We start from the raw sequence: 21675 nt of genomic DNA, 5'->3' as shown, positions 1-21675 counted from the left end.
TCTTCTCTTTCACTAATACTCTTACTTCTTCATCCCACCACTCACTACCCTTTCTAATCAACCCACCTCCCACTCTTCTCATGCCACAAGCATCTTTTGCGCAATCCATCACTGATTCCCTAAATACATCCCAAGTATATGTATATAAATATATATATAAATATATTTTTTTTTCTTTTTTTTTTTGTCGCTGTCTCCCGCGTTTGCGAGGTAGCGCAAGGAAACAGACGAAAGAAATGGCCCAACCCCCCTCCATACACATGTATATACATACGTCCACACACACAAATATACATACCTACACAGCTTTCCATGGTTTACCCCAGACGCTTCACATGCCCTGATTCAATCCACTGACAGCACGTCAACCCCGGTATACCACATCGCTCCAATTCACTCTATTCCTTGCCCTCCTTTCACCCTCCTGCATGTTCAGGCCCCGATCACACAAAATCTTTTTCACTCCATCCTTCCACCTCCAATTTGGTCTCCCTCTTCTCCTCGTTCCCTCCACCTCCTCTTGGTCAATCTATATATATATATATATATATATATATATATATATATATATATATATATATATATATATATATATATATATATATATATATATATATATGTATATATATATATGTGTGTGTGTGTATGTGTGTGTGTGCGTGTGTGCGTGTATGGGCCTTTATGTATATACATGTGTATCTGGGTGGGTTGGGCCATTCCTCGTCTGTTTCCTTGCGCTACCTCGCTCACGCGGGAGACGGCGATAAAGTATAATAAATATGAATAAAAAATTAATTGGTGAGCAGCTTCCAGAGTTGTGTGCTGAAATAGAACTAGCGATTGGGAATGCCTGGTTTTAAAAAAACGGACATACTCAAATATACGTATGTGAGTAGGAAAGATGGTCAGAGGACATTCTTGGATTACATGCTGAATGATAAGCGTGCAAAAGAGAGACTTTTGGATGTGAAAGTGCTGAGAGGGGCAGCTGCTGGAATACCTGAAAATTACCGTGTGGAGACGAGTGTGAAGGTTCGACGAGGTTTTCCGAAAAGAGGAAACGTTTTAGATGAGGAGATAGCGGTAAATGTAAGCGAACTTGCAAAGGAGATTTATCTGAAGAAATACCAGGAGAGATTGAGTGTAGAATGGCAAAAGGTTAAAGTAAACGAAGCTAGAGGAGTGGATGATGAATGGAAGGTATTTAGGGGAGCAGTGCTAGCATATGCGGGACACGCGTGTGCATACGTATGGTGGGAGCTGGGCATATTAGAAAGGGTAGTGATTGGTGGGAGAAAATAAAGTCACCAGTGAAATGCGAAGCGAGATATATATATGCAGTACTTACAAGGAAGGAGTTCAGATGATTGGGAAATGTGCAAGAGAAAGTGGCAGGACGTTAAGAGAAAGGTGTAGAGGTTCAAACCATTTCAACAAACCCGGTTTTGCTCTCTCAACCACACTGATACCACACATCTTACTTTATTACCACACATCTCTCTTACCCTTTCATTAATCACTCAAACCATCTCCAAAATTTCATTTCCAACACATCCACCCTCCTCCGCACAATCCTATCTATAGCCCATGCTTCGCAGCCATATGATATGGATGGAACTACTATTCCTTCAAATATACCTATTTTTGCACTTCAAAATAACCTCTCTTTCCACACATTCCTCATCGCTCTCAGAACCTTCGCCCCCTCCCCCATCGTATGACTCACTTCCGCTTCCAGGGTTCCATCGCTGCTAATTCCACTCCCATATATCGAAAACACTTCACTTACTCCAATCTTTCTCTATTCAAACTTACATCCCAACTCGCTTGTCCCTCAACCCTGCTAAACTTAATAACCTTGCTTTTATTCACATTTACTCTCAATTTTCTTATTGAACACTCTTCCAAACACAGTCACCAACAGTCACCCATCGTATGACTCACTTCCGCTTCCAGGGTTCCATCGCTGCTAATTCCACTCCCATATATCGAAAACACTTCACTTACTCCAATCTTTCTCTATTCAAACTTACATCCCAACTCGCTTGTCCCTCAACCCTGCTAAACTTAATAACCTTGCTTTTATTCACATTTACTCTCAATTTTCTTATTGAACACTCTTCCAAACACAGTCACCAACTTCTGCATTTCCTCAATCGCATCAGCCACCAGCACTGTCTCATCGGCGAACAACAACTGACTCACTTCCCACACTGCATACTTGCCCCTCTCTTTAAAACTCTTGCATTTACCTCCCTCACTTCTCCATCCATAAACAAATTAAACAACATGGTGACATCACGTACGTCTGCCGCAGACCAACCTTCACTGGGAACCATTCACTCTCCTCTCTTCCTATTTGTACACACTCCTTACACCCTTGAAATACTTCTCACTTCCTCTAACTGCTTACCTCCCCCACCATATATTCTTAAGACCTCCCACAAAGCATCTATCAACCCTATAATATGCCTTCTCCAGATCCATAAATGCCACATGCAAATCCATCTACCTTTCTAAGTATTTCTCAACACATTCTTCAAAGCAAACACCAGATCCACACATCCTCTACCACTTCTGAAACCATACTGCTCCTCTCCAATCTGTAACACCCTCACCATCTCAGTCAATACCCTCCCGTACAACTTACCAGGAATACTCGACAAACTATACATCTACAGTTTGAACACGCCTTTATCCTCTTTACCTTTATACTCTAGCATTCTTCAAGCATTCCGCCAATTCTTAGGCACTTCACCACGATCCTTACCAACCAATCAGCAACATAATTCAAGCTTTTCACAATCTGCTCTCAATCTCTGATGGTATTTCTCATACAAGCCACCTTTCCAAGCACATTTACTCTCACCACTCCCTTCTCCCGACATTGCTTCCTCTTTTTCGATAACTTCTACATATCTTCACCCTTGTCTCAACAAGATAGTGATCAGACATCCCAGCAGCTGCCCCTCCCAGAACATTTACATCCAAAAGTCTCACTTTTACACGCTTATTAATTAATACGTGATCTGATAATGCCCGTTGTATGTCTGGTGGGCTGGTGTTTAAGAGTGAGTTGGTGAGGAGGGTGATTAGTGCTTCTTAGGTCATTTCACTGTGTATGTGTTTTGTCATTATCATGTGTGACGGGGGCAGAGGGTCTGATAGTAGAGGTCGCTGAAGTTTGAAGCAGGGGTAAGCTTTTTATTTATACTCAGGAGTTCACGGTTAGTTCTAGAACGATTTGGGTGGGAGGGATCTAATGCTGTTGTAAAGAAGTGCGTGCCGAGCATGTCGGTTGGGTTTATAATGGAGAACCTTAGTTGTAATATGCAACTGTTGAGTGAGTATTTATGGTTGATACGCAGCCAGTGATTGTTCTGAGCGATCTAGTTTGAGTCATTTGTAGTTTTGTTATATTTGCTTTCGAGAGATAGAAAACCAGGATGCCAAAAGAATCTTTTTTTCTTGTCCAAATCTGGCGCCAGCTGATGTTCTGATGGTCTTTAGTAGTATTTCATGAATAAATACATGAATAGATAAATAATTCTATGCATAACTTTTTTCACACGTTCGCCATTTTCCACGTCAGCGAAATAGCGCCAGGAACAGACGAAGAAATAGCCTCATTCGTTCACATCTGCTCTCTTGCTGTCATGTATGATGCACCGACACCAGGACCCCACATCCACAATCGGTCCCTATGGACCTTCCGTGGTTTCCCCCGACTGCTTCATATGCCTTAGTACGGCCCATTGTCGCACGTCATCCCCCGTTGCTACAATTTGTTCTAATCTTTGCGCGCTTCACATCCTCCTGTAAGTTCGGGCCCAGAGTTTTCAAAGTATCTTTCACTCCACCCTTCCACCTCCTCTTTAGTTTCCCCCTTCTCCTTGTTCTCTTCACATCAGACACATGTATCCTCTCTGTCAACTTCTCACTCATCCTTTCCACTTGTCCAGAACATTTCAGCACACCATCTTCAGCACTCTCACAAATACTCCTCTCTCTCTCTCTCTCTCTCTCTCTCTCTCTCTCTCTCTCTCTCTCTCTCTCTCTCTCTCTCTCTCTCTTACTTTATCATTTCTTATTCGATCAAAATACCTAACTCCACATTCTGATCGTAAACATTTCATTACCATCACACCCATCATCTTTACTTTTTTGCCTAAATTGCAAGTTTCACACCCATACAGCACCAACGAGACAACTATGCCATCAGACATACCCATCTTTACCCTCTCATATTTCTCAGTGCGCCTAGGACCTTCGCCCACTTACCCATGACTCCCATTTGCTGTCATATCCACTCCTAGATATCCGAAACACTCCAATTCCTCGAAGTTCCCACACTCCAAATAATCTGTCTCTCTTTGCTGCTAAGCCTAATAACATTGCTTTTCTTCACATATACTCTAAACTCTTTCCTTTGAGGCATTCTTTCAAACTAGGACACAAGTGTCTGAATTTTCCCACTCGAATCTGCCAACAGCGCTGTGTCATCTGCAAACAACGACTGATTCTCTTCCGAGACCTCTCCATCCCCAGTAGACTACGTGCTCTCTCTCTCTCTCTCTCTCTCTCTCTCTCTCTCTCTCTCTCTCTCTCTCTCTCTCTCTCTCTCTCTCTCTCTCTCTCTCTCTCTCTCTCTCTCTCTCAGACGCTTGCATTCACCTCCTCTCACCACCCTATTCATGAACAAATTAAACAGCCATGATGTTATTACACACTCCTGACGCAGACCCACCTTCACCTGGAACAATTCACCCTCTTCTCGTCCTACTCGCACTCATGCATTTGTCTCCTCGCTGCATCTAATAGCTTTCCTTCTACACTATGTATTCACAACGTCTTCCACGGGGCATGCCTATCAACCTATCATATGCTTTCTCCAGATCCACAGATGCCACAGACAAATCCTGCATCGCTTGAGTATTTCTCGCACTCAATCTTCATAGCCAACACTTGGTCCATGTATCCTCTGCCACTCCTGGAGCCACCCTGTTCCTGCCCAGACTGAAATTCCGTGCATGCCACCAGACCTTCAATCACCACTCTCCTATACAACTTATAGGTATGTACAAACTTTCCCATACAACTTATAGGTTTGTACAAACTTTCCCATACAACTTATAGGTATGTACAAACTTTTACCTCTGTAATTTGCACATTCTCTATTGTCACCCTTTCCTTTACAAAGGACACTATACAGGCATTCCACCAATTCTCAGACACCTTACCGTGAGCCATACATACTCTGAGAATCCAAATTGTCCAATCAACAACACAGTCACCCCCTTTCTTAAGAAATTCTACTGCAATCACATCCACTCCAGCCGCCATGCCACATTAAATTTCAAACAACACTTGCACCACCAGTCTTCGTTTCACTAAACTCCCCAATAATCTCCCACTGCACATGCCTCCACGTCCAACATATCCTACATTTGCCACCCAATCATAAAACACATAAACAACCCTTCAAAGTATTCCTTCGTCTCCTATTCACCCCATTTCTCTCTTGTCTTTCTTATGCTGATAACCTTCGTTCAGATGTTGAACGCCATGGACGGTATAAATACTATAACTGATGTGTATGTATCATTGTTGATGTAGAAACATTGAGGCAGAAACACAGTACACACCGCAGCTAGAGAAAGTCCAGCACGGTACACCCGCAGTGGCTAACGTAAACTACCATGGTAGACTGGTCAACATACTGAGACTAGTGTGAACTCAACATGGTCTACACACTCAAGTTAGTGTAAACCAGATGTCCTCTACACAATCAGGCTATTGTAAACCTAACGTGGTTTACATAATAAGACTAGTGCAAATGCAATATGGTGTACACATGGTCTGCACACTAAGACTAGTGTAAACCTAACATGGCCCACTCGCTATGGCTAGCGCCAACCTAACATGATAATAGTGTGAACCTAACATGGTTTACACAATCAAGTTAGTGTAAAACTAACATTATCTATATACCCATGCTAATATATACTTAATATGGTATACATACCAAGATTAGTGTAAACGCAACATGGTCTACTCACTAAAACTTTTGTTAACCTAACATAGTCTACACACTCAAGCTAATGTAAACCTAACATAGTCTATACACTTAAACAAGTGTAGACCTAATATGTTCTACATACTAAGGCTAGTGTAAATTTAACATGGTCTACACACTAAGAATAGTGTACGTCTAATACGATACACACCTTAAGGCTGGTGTGCACATAATACACACCCTGAAGCTAGTGTACACAAGGTGCACAACCTTAGCCTTGCGTACACAATGTACACACCCTGAGACTGGTGTACACATGGCACACGCCCTGAGGCTGGTGTGCATATTTACACTGAATGTGTACGACCATCATAAATACATTGAAATATGAGTAACAAAAGTGATATACACGCCCGTGCGTGAAGTCAGAGTCAGCAACGATAACCGATACACCACGAAAACCCATAATGATAATAATAATAATAATAATAATAATAATAATAATAATAATAATGATAATAATAATAATAATGATAATAATAATAATGATAACAATATCAGATATTGGCAGAAAGTTTAAAGATAGTACAAGCAAGTGCTTTTGTTGATAAAAATAATGGCAGAGACATAGGATCAGATGATCAAAAAGATGCTTAAGACTTCGATTCAATTTACAAGTGGCCAACAGTGAACCAGGTGGAATTTAATGAGGGCAGATTTGAGTGAGTCGTAGCACAATTAACAATACATTGATAACTCATTATAAAGGCCCAACATGGAACGTAATGGACAGTGAAATAAACGTCAAGATTTAGGAGTCATCATAAATGAGACACTTGGAGTTTTTATGAACAATATCAAGAAGATGGCATTATATAGCACCATCGAGCCATGTAGTAAGTGGTATGATAGAGACATCTTTCACGACGAGACATAAAACTATTGATGAAAAATGTGCAATGTAGACGTGAAACGTAAAACTGAATCCTATCGTGTCTATGGTCAAGCAAATGGAAATTAGCAAGTTAGAGACGATTCGGAAGCACTTCACAAGCAATATCAAGGGGATGGAACATGTGAACAATCACGGGAGATGGAAAGAACTATAATTTCACAACCTAGAAAGAAGATAAAGATACGTGACACTACACTACGCTTGATAACAAACAGATGGAATGAAGGACAATATCTAAGACTTTCATCATGGAAGAGTTATAAGTTTGCAAGACTGAAACAGAATTTAACGATATGTTACACAATCTTATTCGAGAGCCTTGCAAGAAAGATATTATGATGTACTAAAACAGAAAAATAAGAAACATGCATGGAATAACTGGAAAAACATTTAAAAGAAAAGGGTTGAAGCTAGCTCCAGATGAACCCAGGATTGATAATCATATAATGAGTGTAGTAGTATTCATTTAGCAAACAGTGCGGTGAGACTACGCGCTAGCACCGCCTTTCGGCAAAATGTCTCAGATATAGAAAGTGAATCTGCTGGACCTGACTGTCGAAAACAATTTGCTCTACCAAACCGTCAGCCCACGATGGAAGCTAATATATTTTGATTTAGTTCTTGCATCCCAGGAGTTCTTGGTAAATAATACCCGTATTGGAGAACATTTAGGAACTTGCGACCATAACGTAAATATCAAAACCGACTTCCCTAAAACCAATATCATTAACCCTAATTTTAGATGTGCGGATTTTTAATAGGTTGCACGACGCATTAAAGAGCCTCACCCTTGTTGGTCCATGACCATAGGAATTATGGGCCAGTCTTAAAAGTCAATTTATGAACCATCAAGTCACATTCATTCCCATGCACGACAAAAACAGTAAAACCAACAACAAGCCTGAAGGATACTCGCACGATATTGCAAGATCTATACGGCGCAGAAAAATATTCTATAAAAGTAAGAAATCAGATAATAACCCTAACATTGCAACACAGTATAACAATCAGAAGACAAGTGAAAGGCCTTATCAAAGAAGCCAAGATAGATTACAAATGTATTAGTTATAAGAAACACATAAGGAATGGAAGAGGACCGTTAGTAATCGAGGATAGGGAACCCACTATGGACGATAAAGACACAGCAACAACCCTGAACAAGTTTTTCAGTTCTATTTTCACTTTAGAAAGTAACGAAACGAATTTTGAGACTAATAAATAATACTTACACAATACAAGAATTTACCGTCACAGGCAGAGAAATACAGACAGATAAGTTGAAGACTAATAGAAGCCCAGGTCCTATTCGTTTCTAAGAGTAATTAAGAACGTAAAACACGAGTGTCGGACCGTTAAACCATATTTTCGATAAATATCTCCAGGATGGAATTGTCTCACAGGACTGGAAACTGGCAGACGTCACTCCTATATACTAAAAGGGGAGCAGCGAACTGCCTAGTAATTACCGTCCTATTGGTCTCACATTAATCATATGAAAACGTCTGGAGTCGATTATTAGAGATGAAATCGTAGCTCATCTGGAACAACACAGCCTGATGAGTGAGTGATACACTGCATGGTTTACTAAGATGCAGATTATGCCTTACAAACTTCCTTGAATTTCATAAATTATTCAATACCGACAAAACAAAAGTAAGAGATATGATATTTCTGAACTTCCAGAAAACATTCGCCGAAGTCTCTCACGTTAAACTGATGCACAAGGTCCGAGCCTTCGGGATAATTGGTTGCAAAGAAAATCGGATAGAAACCTGGTTACATAAGTTAAGGGATGCATGCCTGTCGTTGGTGATGGGGTGCACGACATATTCATATTCATTCTAACGTATGAGATTCGTATAAAGATTTCCTTCAGGTTTATCTGTCCTGCAAGGTATTTTTCACCTGTTTTCCATCTGGCATGTGCCGGAGGGAGTGCAGGGTGGAGAGAGACATTAGGCTTTGCTATCCTTCTCTTCTACTGCTTTCAAAGGACTTCTTTTTTTCTTAGTACCATTAAAGCCAGACCAACCCGTTTGGACCTTCACTCCGTGTGGTCTGTGTATCTATGTATGTGACCTCTCTCTCTCTCTCTCTCTCTCTCTCTCTCTCTCTCTCTCTCTCTCTCTCTCTCTCTCTCTCTCTCTCTCTCTCTCTCTCTCTCTCTCAGTCTAGACTTTAAAGAACTCGTCGTGTGTGAGTTACGTATCGTCAAGTGTTATGTGTGAGTTGGAGAGACTGCATGCTTGTGGACCCACATCTAGCAGCTCACGTGTAGGAGAGACAGAATGAAAAAACTGAAACCTGAGCCAAACGCATGAAACTTAACAGCAAAAGAAGAGCTACTCAGTGATCCAGCATTTCAATAGCCGTTGAGTTTTTACTACTTTGACCCAAGTTATTGACTTTTCTTTCTGCCTCAGTCACACGTGGGCTGCTGGCATTCAGTCCACAAACATATTATTTCTCCATAACCCATAACACTACGACTGGTTTCTGGTAACTCAGTCCCGCGGTGAACGACACGCGCTTGCCTTTCCCGCAGGGAAACTCGTTAGTGGCGCGCGAATGGACAGCCATAATAAGTGGCTCTTGGACACTGGAGGTAACTCACTGTATCATCCCACGTATAGTCACTGCATGTGTTGTCATTCCATTGTAAAAAGGCTCTTTGGGAACTGAAAACTTTAAATCTTCATTTTTTTTTAATTAGCAGTAATTGCTGTACGTACATTAATGTGCAGAGACAACATTTCAAACCTATGCACAAGTTTGGATACTGTGCTTCAATTTTGGGTTTACACCAAAAACGATACACACAAAGGTTGGGGTACACATTAGTATACACATGGTACAATCGCAATGACTGGTACACCCACCATGGCTGGTTCACTCACCATGGCTGGTACATCAACCATAGCTGTTACATCCACCATGGCTAGGACACCTGCAATGGCTTTTACACCCAACATTTCTGATACACTCAACATGTCTGGTTCACTTACCGTGGTGGATACACTCACCATGGCCAGTACACCAACCGTGGTTGGCACACCCACCATTGCTGGCACAGCAACCATGGTTGGCGCAACAAATATGGCCGATACACCCACTATGGCTGGTACACCCACCATGGCTGCTACACCCAAAATATCTGGTTCACTCACCATGGCTAGATCATCCACTAGGGCTGGTGCACCCAACATGGCGGGTACATCCATCGTGGTTGTTACACCCACTATGGCTGATACACTCACCATGGCTGGTACACCCACCATAGTTGGTTCACTCACCATGGCTGTTACACCCACTACGGCTGATACACTCATCATGGCTGGTACATCCACCATTGCTGGTTCACCCATCATGGCTGGTACACCCAACATGGCTGATTCTCTCACCATGGTTGTTATGCCCGGTATGCCTGATATACTCCCCGTGGGTGGTACACCCACCATGGTTGGTTCACTCACCGTGGCTACTTCACCCACCAAGGCTGGTAGACCCACAATGTTTTGTACACCCACCATGGCTATTTCATCCAACATGGCTGGTACACCCACCATGGCTGGTTCACTCACCACGGTTGGTACGTCCACCATGGTTGGTTCACTCACCATGGCTAGTACAATCTCCATGGCTGGTACACTCACCATGGCTGGTTCACTCACCATGGCTGGTACACCCACCATGGCTGGTTCACTCACAATGACTGGTACATCCCCTATAGTTGGTTCACTCACCATGGCTGGTACAATCCCCACGGCTGGTACACTCACCATGGCTGGTTCACTCACCATGGCTGGTACACCCGCCATGGCTGGTTCACTCACAATGGCTGGTACATCCCCCATAGTTGATTCACTCACCATGGCTGGTTCATTCACCATGGCTGATACACCAACAATGGCTGGTACACCCACCATGGCTGGTTCACTCACCATGGCTGTTACACCCACTACAGCTGATACACTCATCATGGCTGGTACATCCACCATTGCTGGTTCACCCATCATGGCTGGTACACCCAACATGGCTGATTCTCTCACCATGGTTGTTATGCCCGGTATGCCTGATATACTCCCCGTGGGTGGTACACCCACCATGGTTGGTTCACTCACCATGGCTAGTTCACTTACCATGGCTGGTACACATACCATGGCAGGTACACCCACCATGGCTGGTGCGCCCTCCATGATTGGTACACCCACCATAGCTGGTACACTCACCGTGGCTGGTACACCCACATTGGCTGGTTCATTCACCATGGCTGGTACACCCTCCATGATTGGTACATCCAACATGGCAAGTACACTCACCGTGACTGGTACATCCACCATGACTGGTTCACCCACCATTGCTGGTGCACCCACCATGGCTGGTTCACTCACCATTGCTGGTACACCCACCGTGCCTAGTTAACCCACTACGGCTGATACACACACCATGGCTGGTACACCCACCTTGGCTAGTTAACCCACCATGGCTGGTTCACTCACCACTGCTGGTACACCCACCATGGCTAGTTCACCCACTACGGTTGATACACACACCATGGCTGGTACACCCACCTTGGCTAGTTCACTCACCATGGCTGGTTCACTCACCATAGCTGGTTCATCTACCATGGCTGGTTCACCAGCCATAGCTGGTTCACTCACCATGGCTGACTCACCCACCACGGCTAGTATAACCACCATGGCCGGTTCATTCACTATGTCTGGTACACCCACCATGGCTAGCTCATCCACCATGTCTGTTTTATTCACCATGGCTGGTACACCCACCATGGCTGGTTCACTCACCATGGCTGGCACACCCACCGTGGCTGGTCCACCCACCGTGGCTGGTCCACCCACCGTGGCTGGTACACCCACCATGACTGGTTCATTCACCGAGGCTGGTAAACCCACCATGCCTGGTACATCTACCATGGCTGGTACACCTACCATTGCTAGCTCACCCACCATGTCTGGTTCACTCACCATGGCTGGTACATCTGTCATGGCTGGTTCATTCACCCTGGCTGGCACACCCAACATGGATGGTAGTCCCATCATGGCAGGTTTACTCACCATGGCTGGAACACCTAACATGGCTGGTACACTCACTATGGCTGGTACACCCACCATGGCTGGTACACTCACCATGGCTGGTACAATCACCATAGCTGGTACACCCACCATGGCTGGTACACTTACCATGGCTGGTACACCCACCATAGGTGGTACACTCACCATGGCAGGCACACCCACCATGGATGGTACACTCACCATGGCTGGTACACCCACCATGATTGGTACACCCACCTTGGCTGTTACACTCACCGTGGCAGGCACACCCACCATGTATGGTACACTCACTGTGGCTGGTACACCCACCATGGCTGGTTCACTCACCGTGGCTGGTACACCCACCATGGCTGGCTCACTCACCATGGCTAGTTCACTCACCATTGCTGGTTCACTCATCATAACTGGTGCACCACCAAGGCTAGTTCACTCACCATGGCTGGTACACCCACCATGGCTGGTTCACTCACCATGGCTGGTACACCCACCATGGCTGGTTCACTCATCATGGCTGGTGCACCACCATAGCTAGTTCACTCACCATGGCTGGTACACTCACATTGGCTGGTACACCCACCATGGCTGGTTCACTCACCATAGCTAGTTCAGTCATCATGGCTGGTTCACTCATCATTGCTGGTGCACCACCATGGTCAGTGCAACACCATGGCTTGTGCATTCACCATGAATGTTACACCTGCCAAGGCTGGTGTCTTCATCATGTCTAGAAGACTCACCACGCCTGGTACACCCTCCATTGTCGGTAAACCTACCACGGTTTTTAAGCCTACGAAAGTTGGTACACACACCAATGTTGGTACACCAACCATAGTTGGTAATCCACCATGGCTGGTACATCCACCTGGGCTGGTACACCCACCATGACTGGTACACTCACCATGGCTGGTACACACACCATGGCCGCTACACTCACAATGGCTGGTTCACTCACCATGGCTAGTTCACTCACCATGGCTGGTACACCAACCATAGCTGGTACACTAACCATAGCTGGCACATCCACCATAGCTGGTACATCCACTATGGCTAGTACACCCATAATGGATGGTACACCCACCGAAACTGGTACACTCACCATGGCTGGTACACTAACCATAGTGGCACACCCACCATAGCTGGTGCACCCACCATAGCTGGTACACATACCATGGATGTACACCCATAATGGATGGTGCACCCAACGAAGCTGGTACACCCACAATGGCTGGTACACCCACCATGGCTGGTACAACTTCGATGGCTTGTACACCCACCATGGTTTGATTGTTCACCCATCATGGCTGGTTCACTCACCATAGCTGGCACATTCACCATGGATAGTACACTCACCATGGCTGATACATCCACCATGGCTGGTACACCCACCATGGTGGTACACCCACCATGAATGGTACACCTGAGATGTAGTCAACAAAGTCTGTAACTGGTGTTATGTGACATGGTAGCCGCATGGCTGGGATGTTCACAGTGTGATTATTATGCATTAACTGTGTACCAGTATACAACATAATAAATGTACACCTGTCGTGGCACGTATTGCTGTCTGACTGCATACTCGATTGCACGCAAACTGGCTGGTGCATATCTCACATGGCACCTACACTATAGTCGTTGATGCACTTTTAACCACGATTTATGCTGTGATGGCGTGCATACACTATGGCCGAGGTTTACCTTGCATGTTATACACAGTGTCAAGTGTATGTAACACGGTCACACGCACAGTGGTTGGTATACACCTGGAATGATCCATCTAGTGTGGCTTATGCATACATACTTGACGAGGTAAACCCTCTATATCTGTTTTACACCTAACAAGGTTCACAAAGAGTTCCGTACATATAAGTTGTATATTGTATAGCGAGTACAGTACACACGCATACTACACCACTGTATACCTAATGCCTTACATACACTGGGGATGGAAATCTCACAAAATACAAACAGTAATCAGCGAACACTTTAAGCACACGCACAATACCCACACCACACAATGGCTATGCACATACCACATTGTTCAACTACGTATATCATACATAGTCTATGTACTCGAGTTTACATAATGCCTACAAAACTGAACACACGCCGTCCTACGTATGGTTCCTGTATGAAGAACCGTTGTGGTAGGGGGAAAATTTGAGGTTAGATACAGCAGGTGAGCCTAGGGCTAATCAGCTTGCCTGGCTGTAGTCACACCAGCCAACGCTAGTCTTTCTCACGTAACAGAAAACCTGAACATATTTTGGTTCAATTATCAATTCTGTCAAATTTTCCACAGGCGTGTTGTGTGAGGGGCATGTTTTACTATCCCTTCCTTGCAGTTTGTACGATGCAGGTTTGGACCTCTCTCTCCCAGCGTTGATTTTGAAAAACAAACTGCTACGTCCACCATAGCGACGTAAAGCTCTCAGACCTAACACACCTCAAACTAGCGAGGCCACTGTCACTATATTGGTTGATAATGTTTATACACAACACACATTTAACAAATTAAAGCCATCATTTCTTACCCAAGGAGATGATCACGGCCCACGTCGCCGCCATCTTGCCACAGCTGTGAAAGTCAGCGGTGTGGGGCACATGCGCCAACTGCTGCCACCAGACGAGCATTGATTTTACCGCGGCGGGTCCAGCGAACTGCGTGTGTGTGTACTGACGCCTCCAGCCCAATATCGTCGCCGTGATGATGATATCGATGGTGACGTAGTAGCGCGGCTCGCGCCACCCTGGAGCTGTGGGCTCACTGGCTGCATTTCTCGTCGTCATAGAAACCAAGTTACTTCAGCACATGTTTACTACGTCAGGGATTATGTCAGACAACTGGGAGAAAATAATTTGACGGTTTTTGCCCTCAATTTGTTCATTGTTTTTTATGTTGAAATATCAAATCCAGTTTCTGCTGCCGCGATTCATTGAGTGGAGGAGAACGTAAACTGATGCAAGATTCCTTTTTGGCGGACTTCTATATCCCAAGGGATGAGACATAAAGAATCAATACTAGTGTGTATTTTCTTCTCTTTCGATGTTTACAGGCTAGCTTTTGTTTGAGGGCACCGGATCAAATTTCTTTTAACTATATATATATATATATATATATATATATATATATATATATATATATATATATATATATATATATATATATATGAATCTTATCTAACACGTATCACCAGGAAATCTTTTCTGGTATCTGTCCTCTGTGAGGACTAGCACGTTCAGTTCTTGAAACACGACCATAAGTGTGCGTGGGCTGCTGGAGAGGATGTATCCTGGGCGTCTGGCGGTTGATGATGGTCAGGCTTCCCGGAGAACAATGGTTATGGAGGAAAATTATGATTATATTGGGTCTGGCTGTTTATTGTTAGGTGATGACTACACCAGATGGAAACAGTAAACTACCCCAAGAAGTTCTTTTTAATCATTTCCCGATTTCTGTTGTTAAGAGCTCACAGATTACAGTTACCATTAGGATTAATGGATTAATATCTTCAGCACATGTAGAAGAGACATAGACTACTTAAAGTGAACAGAAACTGAACAGTTCAGTATTGATAAAGTTGGACCTCACAGGATCTCCCCGCCAGCCATGGTTCAGTCCCTAGTGAGCCGTGGTTCGATCCCCGGCCCTCGTCGCCCCGTGACACCCACACATCGCCCCCCGGCTGAGGGACGGTGGTGCCGCTAATTACAAGTCGATATCCCTGGCCACACTCGTACTCACCCTTGCATGTGTTGATTACCTTTCTAACATTAGGATATCACAGGAAATCTCAACCCTAACCCTCGCGCTGTAATTAGGTAGTTACCTGTAGTTTTAATTCTCCTCGACAAAATTCAAACGCCTAATTTTTTTATATCTTTCGAGACAGTAGCTGCTTCGAACACATCTGTAACATACAAAAAAGCTATATGTAAATCGGGGTCACTATCTATTTCAAAGTTACCTTCCACCTTTTATAATTCGATTTTCCTCGTGTGGATATTGTATTGTTACGTTGTTCTCTCACGCTGGGTTGTGGAACGTAACTGACGCATTAGCGAGAGGAAGTCAACAGTCAACAGCCCAAGGTTGCTGTACATCACTGGGTAGCATCAATGAGCACTGACAAAATGTAGGTGTGTATACTCACATTCCAGCAGCAGAGACTCTTTCCAGCTTTATCAGCAGTATTTGACACCTTCCCTTAAAGCACAACACAGATTTTGGTACAATCTTTCAACTCCAACGCCCATCCTACGTACAGGCTACCTTACCTAATGATTAAGAATTTGGAGACAGAACCCTTGCGGACCTAGAAACCTCTGACAGAGACAAAAGTGGCCATACCCTGGTTGCTGGATATGAGCACCAGAAGTGGCCAGTTTCTTGGGGGAATATCGTGGTACTTCCTGCTAATTGGAGCAAGTACCCTAATACAATGGTACAAATGTGAAAGCTGGTAATAACATGTCCATCTAAATATTTTACTGTTGCTATTTAATCCACGAAGGGAATGTTGGAGATAGTGAATTGGGGACCCTTTAAAACATTGTAATACTATCACGTTAGAGAACTTCCAGTCAGAAATGTTTGTTCAGTTTATTACAAATTACCAGTAGCTGAGATGAATTATCAGTCACAATGAATGCGTGACACTATAGCCTAGCATAGTGAGAACACTGTAACTAAAGGAATGTGTGAGTCAGTCAAGGGTGCTGGCATGGGTAGCAGGAATGTTTCTGGGTTGCCTCAGGTTGTCCGAGTGTACAGGTGTGACTGAAAGGGCAGGGGTACATATCCTTCATTCTAGACATTTCATGTCATTTTCCTGTATGTTTAGATCATGAGAGGCAAGTGTTTTGGGAGCAGTTGAGTGAATGTGTCAGCAATTTTGATGTAAGAGACTGGATATAAGTGATGGGTGTTTAAGTGTGAAGTTAAGTAACGTGCCGGTTGAGGATATAACTGGTGCGCTCTCACTGTTATGAATGAAATGGTGAAGAGCTTATGGAGTTATGTGCTGAATAAAGACTGGTAATTGGGAAAACCTGATTTATGAAAAAGTGGCACACACAAGTATACGTATGTGAGTAAGATAGATGGTTTACGAGCATTATTAGATTACATAATAATTGATACGCGTATAAAAGAGAGACTTTTGGATGTAAATGTGCTGAGAGTTGCAGCTGGTGGGATGTCTGATCACTATATTGTGGAGGCGAAGGTGAAGACGTAGAAGTTTTCGAAAAAAGAGGAAACAATGTCAGGAAAAGGAGAGTGATGATAGTAGATGAGCTTGGTAAGGAGACTTGAGTGAAGAAATACCAAGAGAGATTGAGTGTAGAAAGAAAAAGGTGTGAGTAAATGAAAAGTAGGGAGCGAGTGAGGAATAGAAGGTATGTAGGGAATCACTGATGGCATGAACAAGAGATGCATGTGGCACGCGAAAGGTGGAAGGTAGGCAGGTTAGAAAGGGTAGTGAATGGCGGGATGAAGATATAATTTGATAGTGAAAGAGAAAAGAGAAGCGTTTAGGCGGTACTTACAGGGAAGGAGTGCAGATCATTGGAAGATGTGTAAGAGAAAGCGACAAGAGGTCAAGAAGAAGGTGCAGAGGTTGAAAAGGGGGTAAAGGGGAGTTAGGGTGAGCGAATGTTGGTAAACTTTAGGGGGAATAAGCTGTTTTGGATGGAGGTATATAGTGTCCGAAAGACAAAAGAATAAATGGGATCATCAGTGAAGGGGGCAAAAGGGGAGGCGATAACAGGTGGTGGTGAAGTGAGATGGAGCTGGAGTGAGTACTCTGAAAGACTGTTAAATGTGTTTGATGATAGAGTGGTAGATGTAGGGTGTTTTGGGCGGGGCATGCGATGTTCGAGAGTCATAGAGATTAATTTGCTGAAGACAGGAGAGGTTATGAAAGCCTTGCGCAAGATGAAATGCAGCAAGGTGGCTGGAGTGGATGATACTGCTGTTGACTTTATCTAGAAAGTGGGTGACTGTGTTGTTGATTGGTTGATTAGGATATTCATTGTAGGTGTGGATCATGGTATGATGTGTGAGGATCGGCAGACTGCGTGTATAGTGCCAATGTATAAAGATATGGGTGACAGAGAGGTGAGTGTTCAAACTACAGAGGTATACGTTTGTGAATATACCTTCTACGTTGTATGGAAGGGTGTTGATCGAGTGGGTTTCAGGCATGTACAGAGCATTAGATTGGGGAGGAGCAATGAGGGTTAAGTAGTGGTTGAGGATGCGTGGATCAAGTGTTTGCTTTAAAGTCTGTGAGAAATACTTAGAAAAAACAGACTGATGCGTTGTGGAAGGTCTTAATGTTATACAGTGTTGGGATAAGCTGCTAAAAGTAGTGGGAAGTTTTTATCAAGTGTGTATGGCTTGTGTGCGAGTAGGAAGAGAGGAAAGTGAATGGTTCTACGTGAAGGATGGTCTGCGGCAAGGGTGTGTGATGTTACCATGGTTGTTTAATTTGTTTATGGATAGGATGGTTAGGGAGGTAAATGCAAGGAATTTGGAGAGATTGAGGGAGTATGCAGTCTGTGGGGGATGAGAAGGTCCCGGAAGCGAGTTACTTGTTGTTTGCTGATGATACAACATTGATAGCAGACTCGATAAACTGCAGAAATTAGTAGCTGAGTTTGGAAGATTGTGTGAATGGAAAAAAAAAATTGAGAGTGAATATGATCACAAGCAAAGTTATCAGGTTCAGCAGAGTTAAGAGACAAGTTAGTTGAGGTGTAGGTTGAGTGGAGAAAAATTTAAAGTAGTGAAGTGTTCTAGATATATGGAAGGGGACTTGGCCGCGAAAATGAATATATGATCAATTAGTTTTTTTTATCACTTACAAGTACTATCCTGCAATAGTCTCCCAGCTTCACAACTACATAATGAGAGGGCACAAATTTCACTGACTAGTACAGGTACACCACCGAATTTCCAGCAACTGATGCTTTGGCACCTCCTTTAGTCCGGACAAAATTACATGAGGGAACTTGAAATTTCCGCGGCCACCAGACTAGTTTACTGAGCAGCCGCAGATGGCGTTGTATGTAGGGCGCGCTTATTTACATTCTTTACACTGCACTTGTTGGTGGTGATACCGCAATTCTGTGAGATTCTTAGCTTATTTTGCTTGGACTTAACCCTAGCTATGGCTTCTAAGACATATGAGAGTGTCAGTCGTGGTGTCAAACGTAAACACTAGTCCATAACAATCCAAGATAAAGTATAACTGTTGAAAAAAATGGACCATGGAGTTTCAGTGCATAAGCTGTGTGACATCTACAGTATTGGTTCATCAACTGTTTATGATATAAAGAAGCAAAGGGAGAAAATATTGAAATTCTACGCAGACAGTGATTCCAAGCAGCAAATGATGATTAGAAAAACTATGGAAGATGGTAAAAGTACTGAGCACCATCAAGTGATGATGAAATGGTTTTGACAGCATCGAAGTGACGGAGTGGATTTGTTAGGTAGCATGATAATGAAACGGGCTAAGTTGTTACATGAAGAACTTAAATTACAACATGAGCGTAACTATAGGATGGCTTCAAAACTTCAGGAAGCGTCATGGAATTTCCATGAATAAAGTGTGCGGAGAAAAGCAGTCTGCAAACAACGAAGGAGCTGCTGAGTATGTGGACGAATTTGTGAAACTTGTAGCTGACGAGCACCTCAGTCCTGAGCAGGTGTATTCAATTTACATTTAATATTTGTTTAATCAGAATATCTAGCAGTCCATGGTATAATTTAGACACATGGGAGACGTATAGTTAGTGGGTTAGAGGCGTGTTGATGAATTATCATTACGTGACCACGGTTGGTCCGGCAACAGGGTTAATCCGGCAAGGCTTAGGAACCAAGAGTGCTGGAAAATCGTTGGTGTACCTGTATAGGAAAACAAGCATTAACAGCTGTGTTTCACCTTAATGCAGAAGCAGTCTGCACAAGAAACTTAATCATACTTGCCCCATTTGCAGTGAGCAGAACATAAGATACTGAGAGGGTTAAAGCCATCCTGATAATATCCTGACACTCCAGCTGCCTAGAGTTTTCATCTTAAAGTATATACCCACAATTCTGATGACTATTGGAGCACAAAGGAATGCCATACAAATAACCATCATTTTATCTTTTTAGATGGCCACCACTTCCAAGTCCATTTTTCAAAATAGCAAATCTGGTAGAAACTGGGATTTAACCTAGTCATGTGCAGGTTTTCTTGTCAAATTAAGTTAAGTAAACTATATAACTAAAAACTGCATGTCAAATTTGCACTGTTTGTGTAACACACCTAACAGTTGACTGCTTTAATTCTTTATGACATGCAAATAGCAAGAACTATCATTTCATACCATAACTTCTGACTTTGACTTTTAAAGTCCTTGAATAAAAGAAGAAACATGGAAATTATATTAGTAAACACAGAATAGAATCCAATAACTTCTCCATTAAATCATTCAACAACACATTATCAACAAATACATTATGCAACTCTTATCCCCAATCCATGCATTTCCTGAAAACTTGAATTTCCCACTTTACAGGGACGTTAACATGAGTGTTTATAACATTCCTTATGGATTGTCCACATAGCTTTCCTATCATGAAAAAGAGCAGGAATTTTCAGTGGTTAAATAATATCATCAACAGGACATCATTTCTTCATACACAATTCTCTTTCACCTTAGAGGGGTAGCATCAGGAATGGACTAAGAAGAGCCTCGTTTTCACACATCCACTCTCTACCCATCATGTACAATGCATGAAAACACAATCTACCATTTATAGTCATACTCTTCAGGCCTCACCCTCATGAAAGTTCAGAAAACAAGACTTTTGAGCCTCTTTTCCTCCATCCTTTCATCCCCCACTTGGCCTCCCCACTCCTTCCTCCATTTCTGACACATTTGATTATTAAGTCTTTCTTCACTCATCTTCTCCCTAAGTCTAAAACATATCAGCACACCATGGTCAGCTCTCAACTGTAGTGCACTTAGCGCTACACCTCTGTCTTACACAGTCATTCCCTATACCATCAACCCGCCTTATATGACATATTGTCTTTTGGCATTTCATTTCCAACATGTCCACCCTCTTCCAGTCAGGGCCTGAAACTCACATCCATACAATGCTGTTGGGATTACTTTACCTTTGAATATATGTAGCTTGCCCTAACAGATACTGACCTCTCCTTCCCTGCACTCCTCAACGCATCCAAGACCTTAGTTCCCTCTCCCACCCTATGACTCCTTTGAAGCCCCGTGGTTTCAACTGCTGCGAAGTCCACTTTCAGGTATTCAAAGCATTCCACTTCCTTCAGGTCCTCCCATTTCAAACTTACTCTCAAAACATTCTGTCTGACCTCCCTGCTACATGTCATTACCTTGCTTTCATTAACATTTACTCTCAACTTTCTCCTTTCACTCACTCCCTCAAACTCTCTCACCAGGTTCTAGGGTTTCTCTCTCGAGTCTGCCAACAGAGCTTTGTTATCTGCATAGTGCAACAAATTCACCTTTCATTCCCTCCAACACTCCCTGTATACCACAGACATACCCTTTGCTCTAAGACCCTTGCACTCATCTTCCTCAACACCCCATCCATA

The 21675-nt window shown here is 43.3% G+C and overlaps 1 protein-coding gene across 2 annotated transcripts in view; it reads right to left on the bottom strand.

The window, feature by feature from the left end:
- Positions 1-14733, bottom strand: part of LOC139755473 (uncharacterized) — a 77250-nt gene extending 62517 nt beyond the window's left edge. For both annotated transcript variants that reach the window (XM_071673811.1, XM_071673812.1), the window contains exon 1: positions 14575-14733. In XM_071673811.1, coding sequence (XP_071529912.1) covers positions 14575-14674 — 100 coding nt within the window. In that variant the 5' untranslated portion in view covers positions 14675-14733. The remainder of the gene's footprint in view (positions 1-14574) is intronic.
- Between the last annotated feature and the right edge of the window lie 6942 nt (positions 14734-21675).

Source organism: Panulirus ornatus, chromosome 19 (assembly GCF_036320965.1).
Source record: "Panulirus ornatus isolate Po-2019 chromosome 19, ASM3632096v1, whole genome shotgun sequence".
Lineage (NCBI taxonomy): Eukaryota > Metazoa > Arthropoda > Malacostraca > Decapoda > Palinuridae > Panulirus > Panulirus ornatus.
Note: the sequence above shows the minus strand (reverse complement) of the source record. Positions and strands in the feature narration are given on the sequence as shown.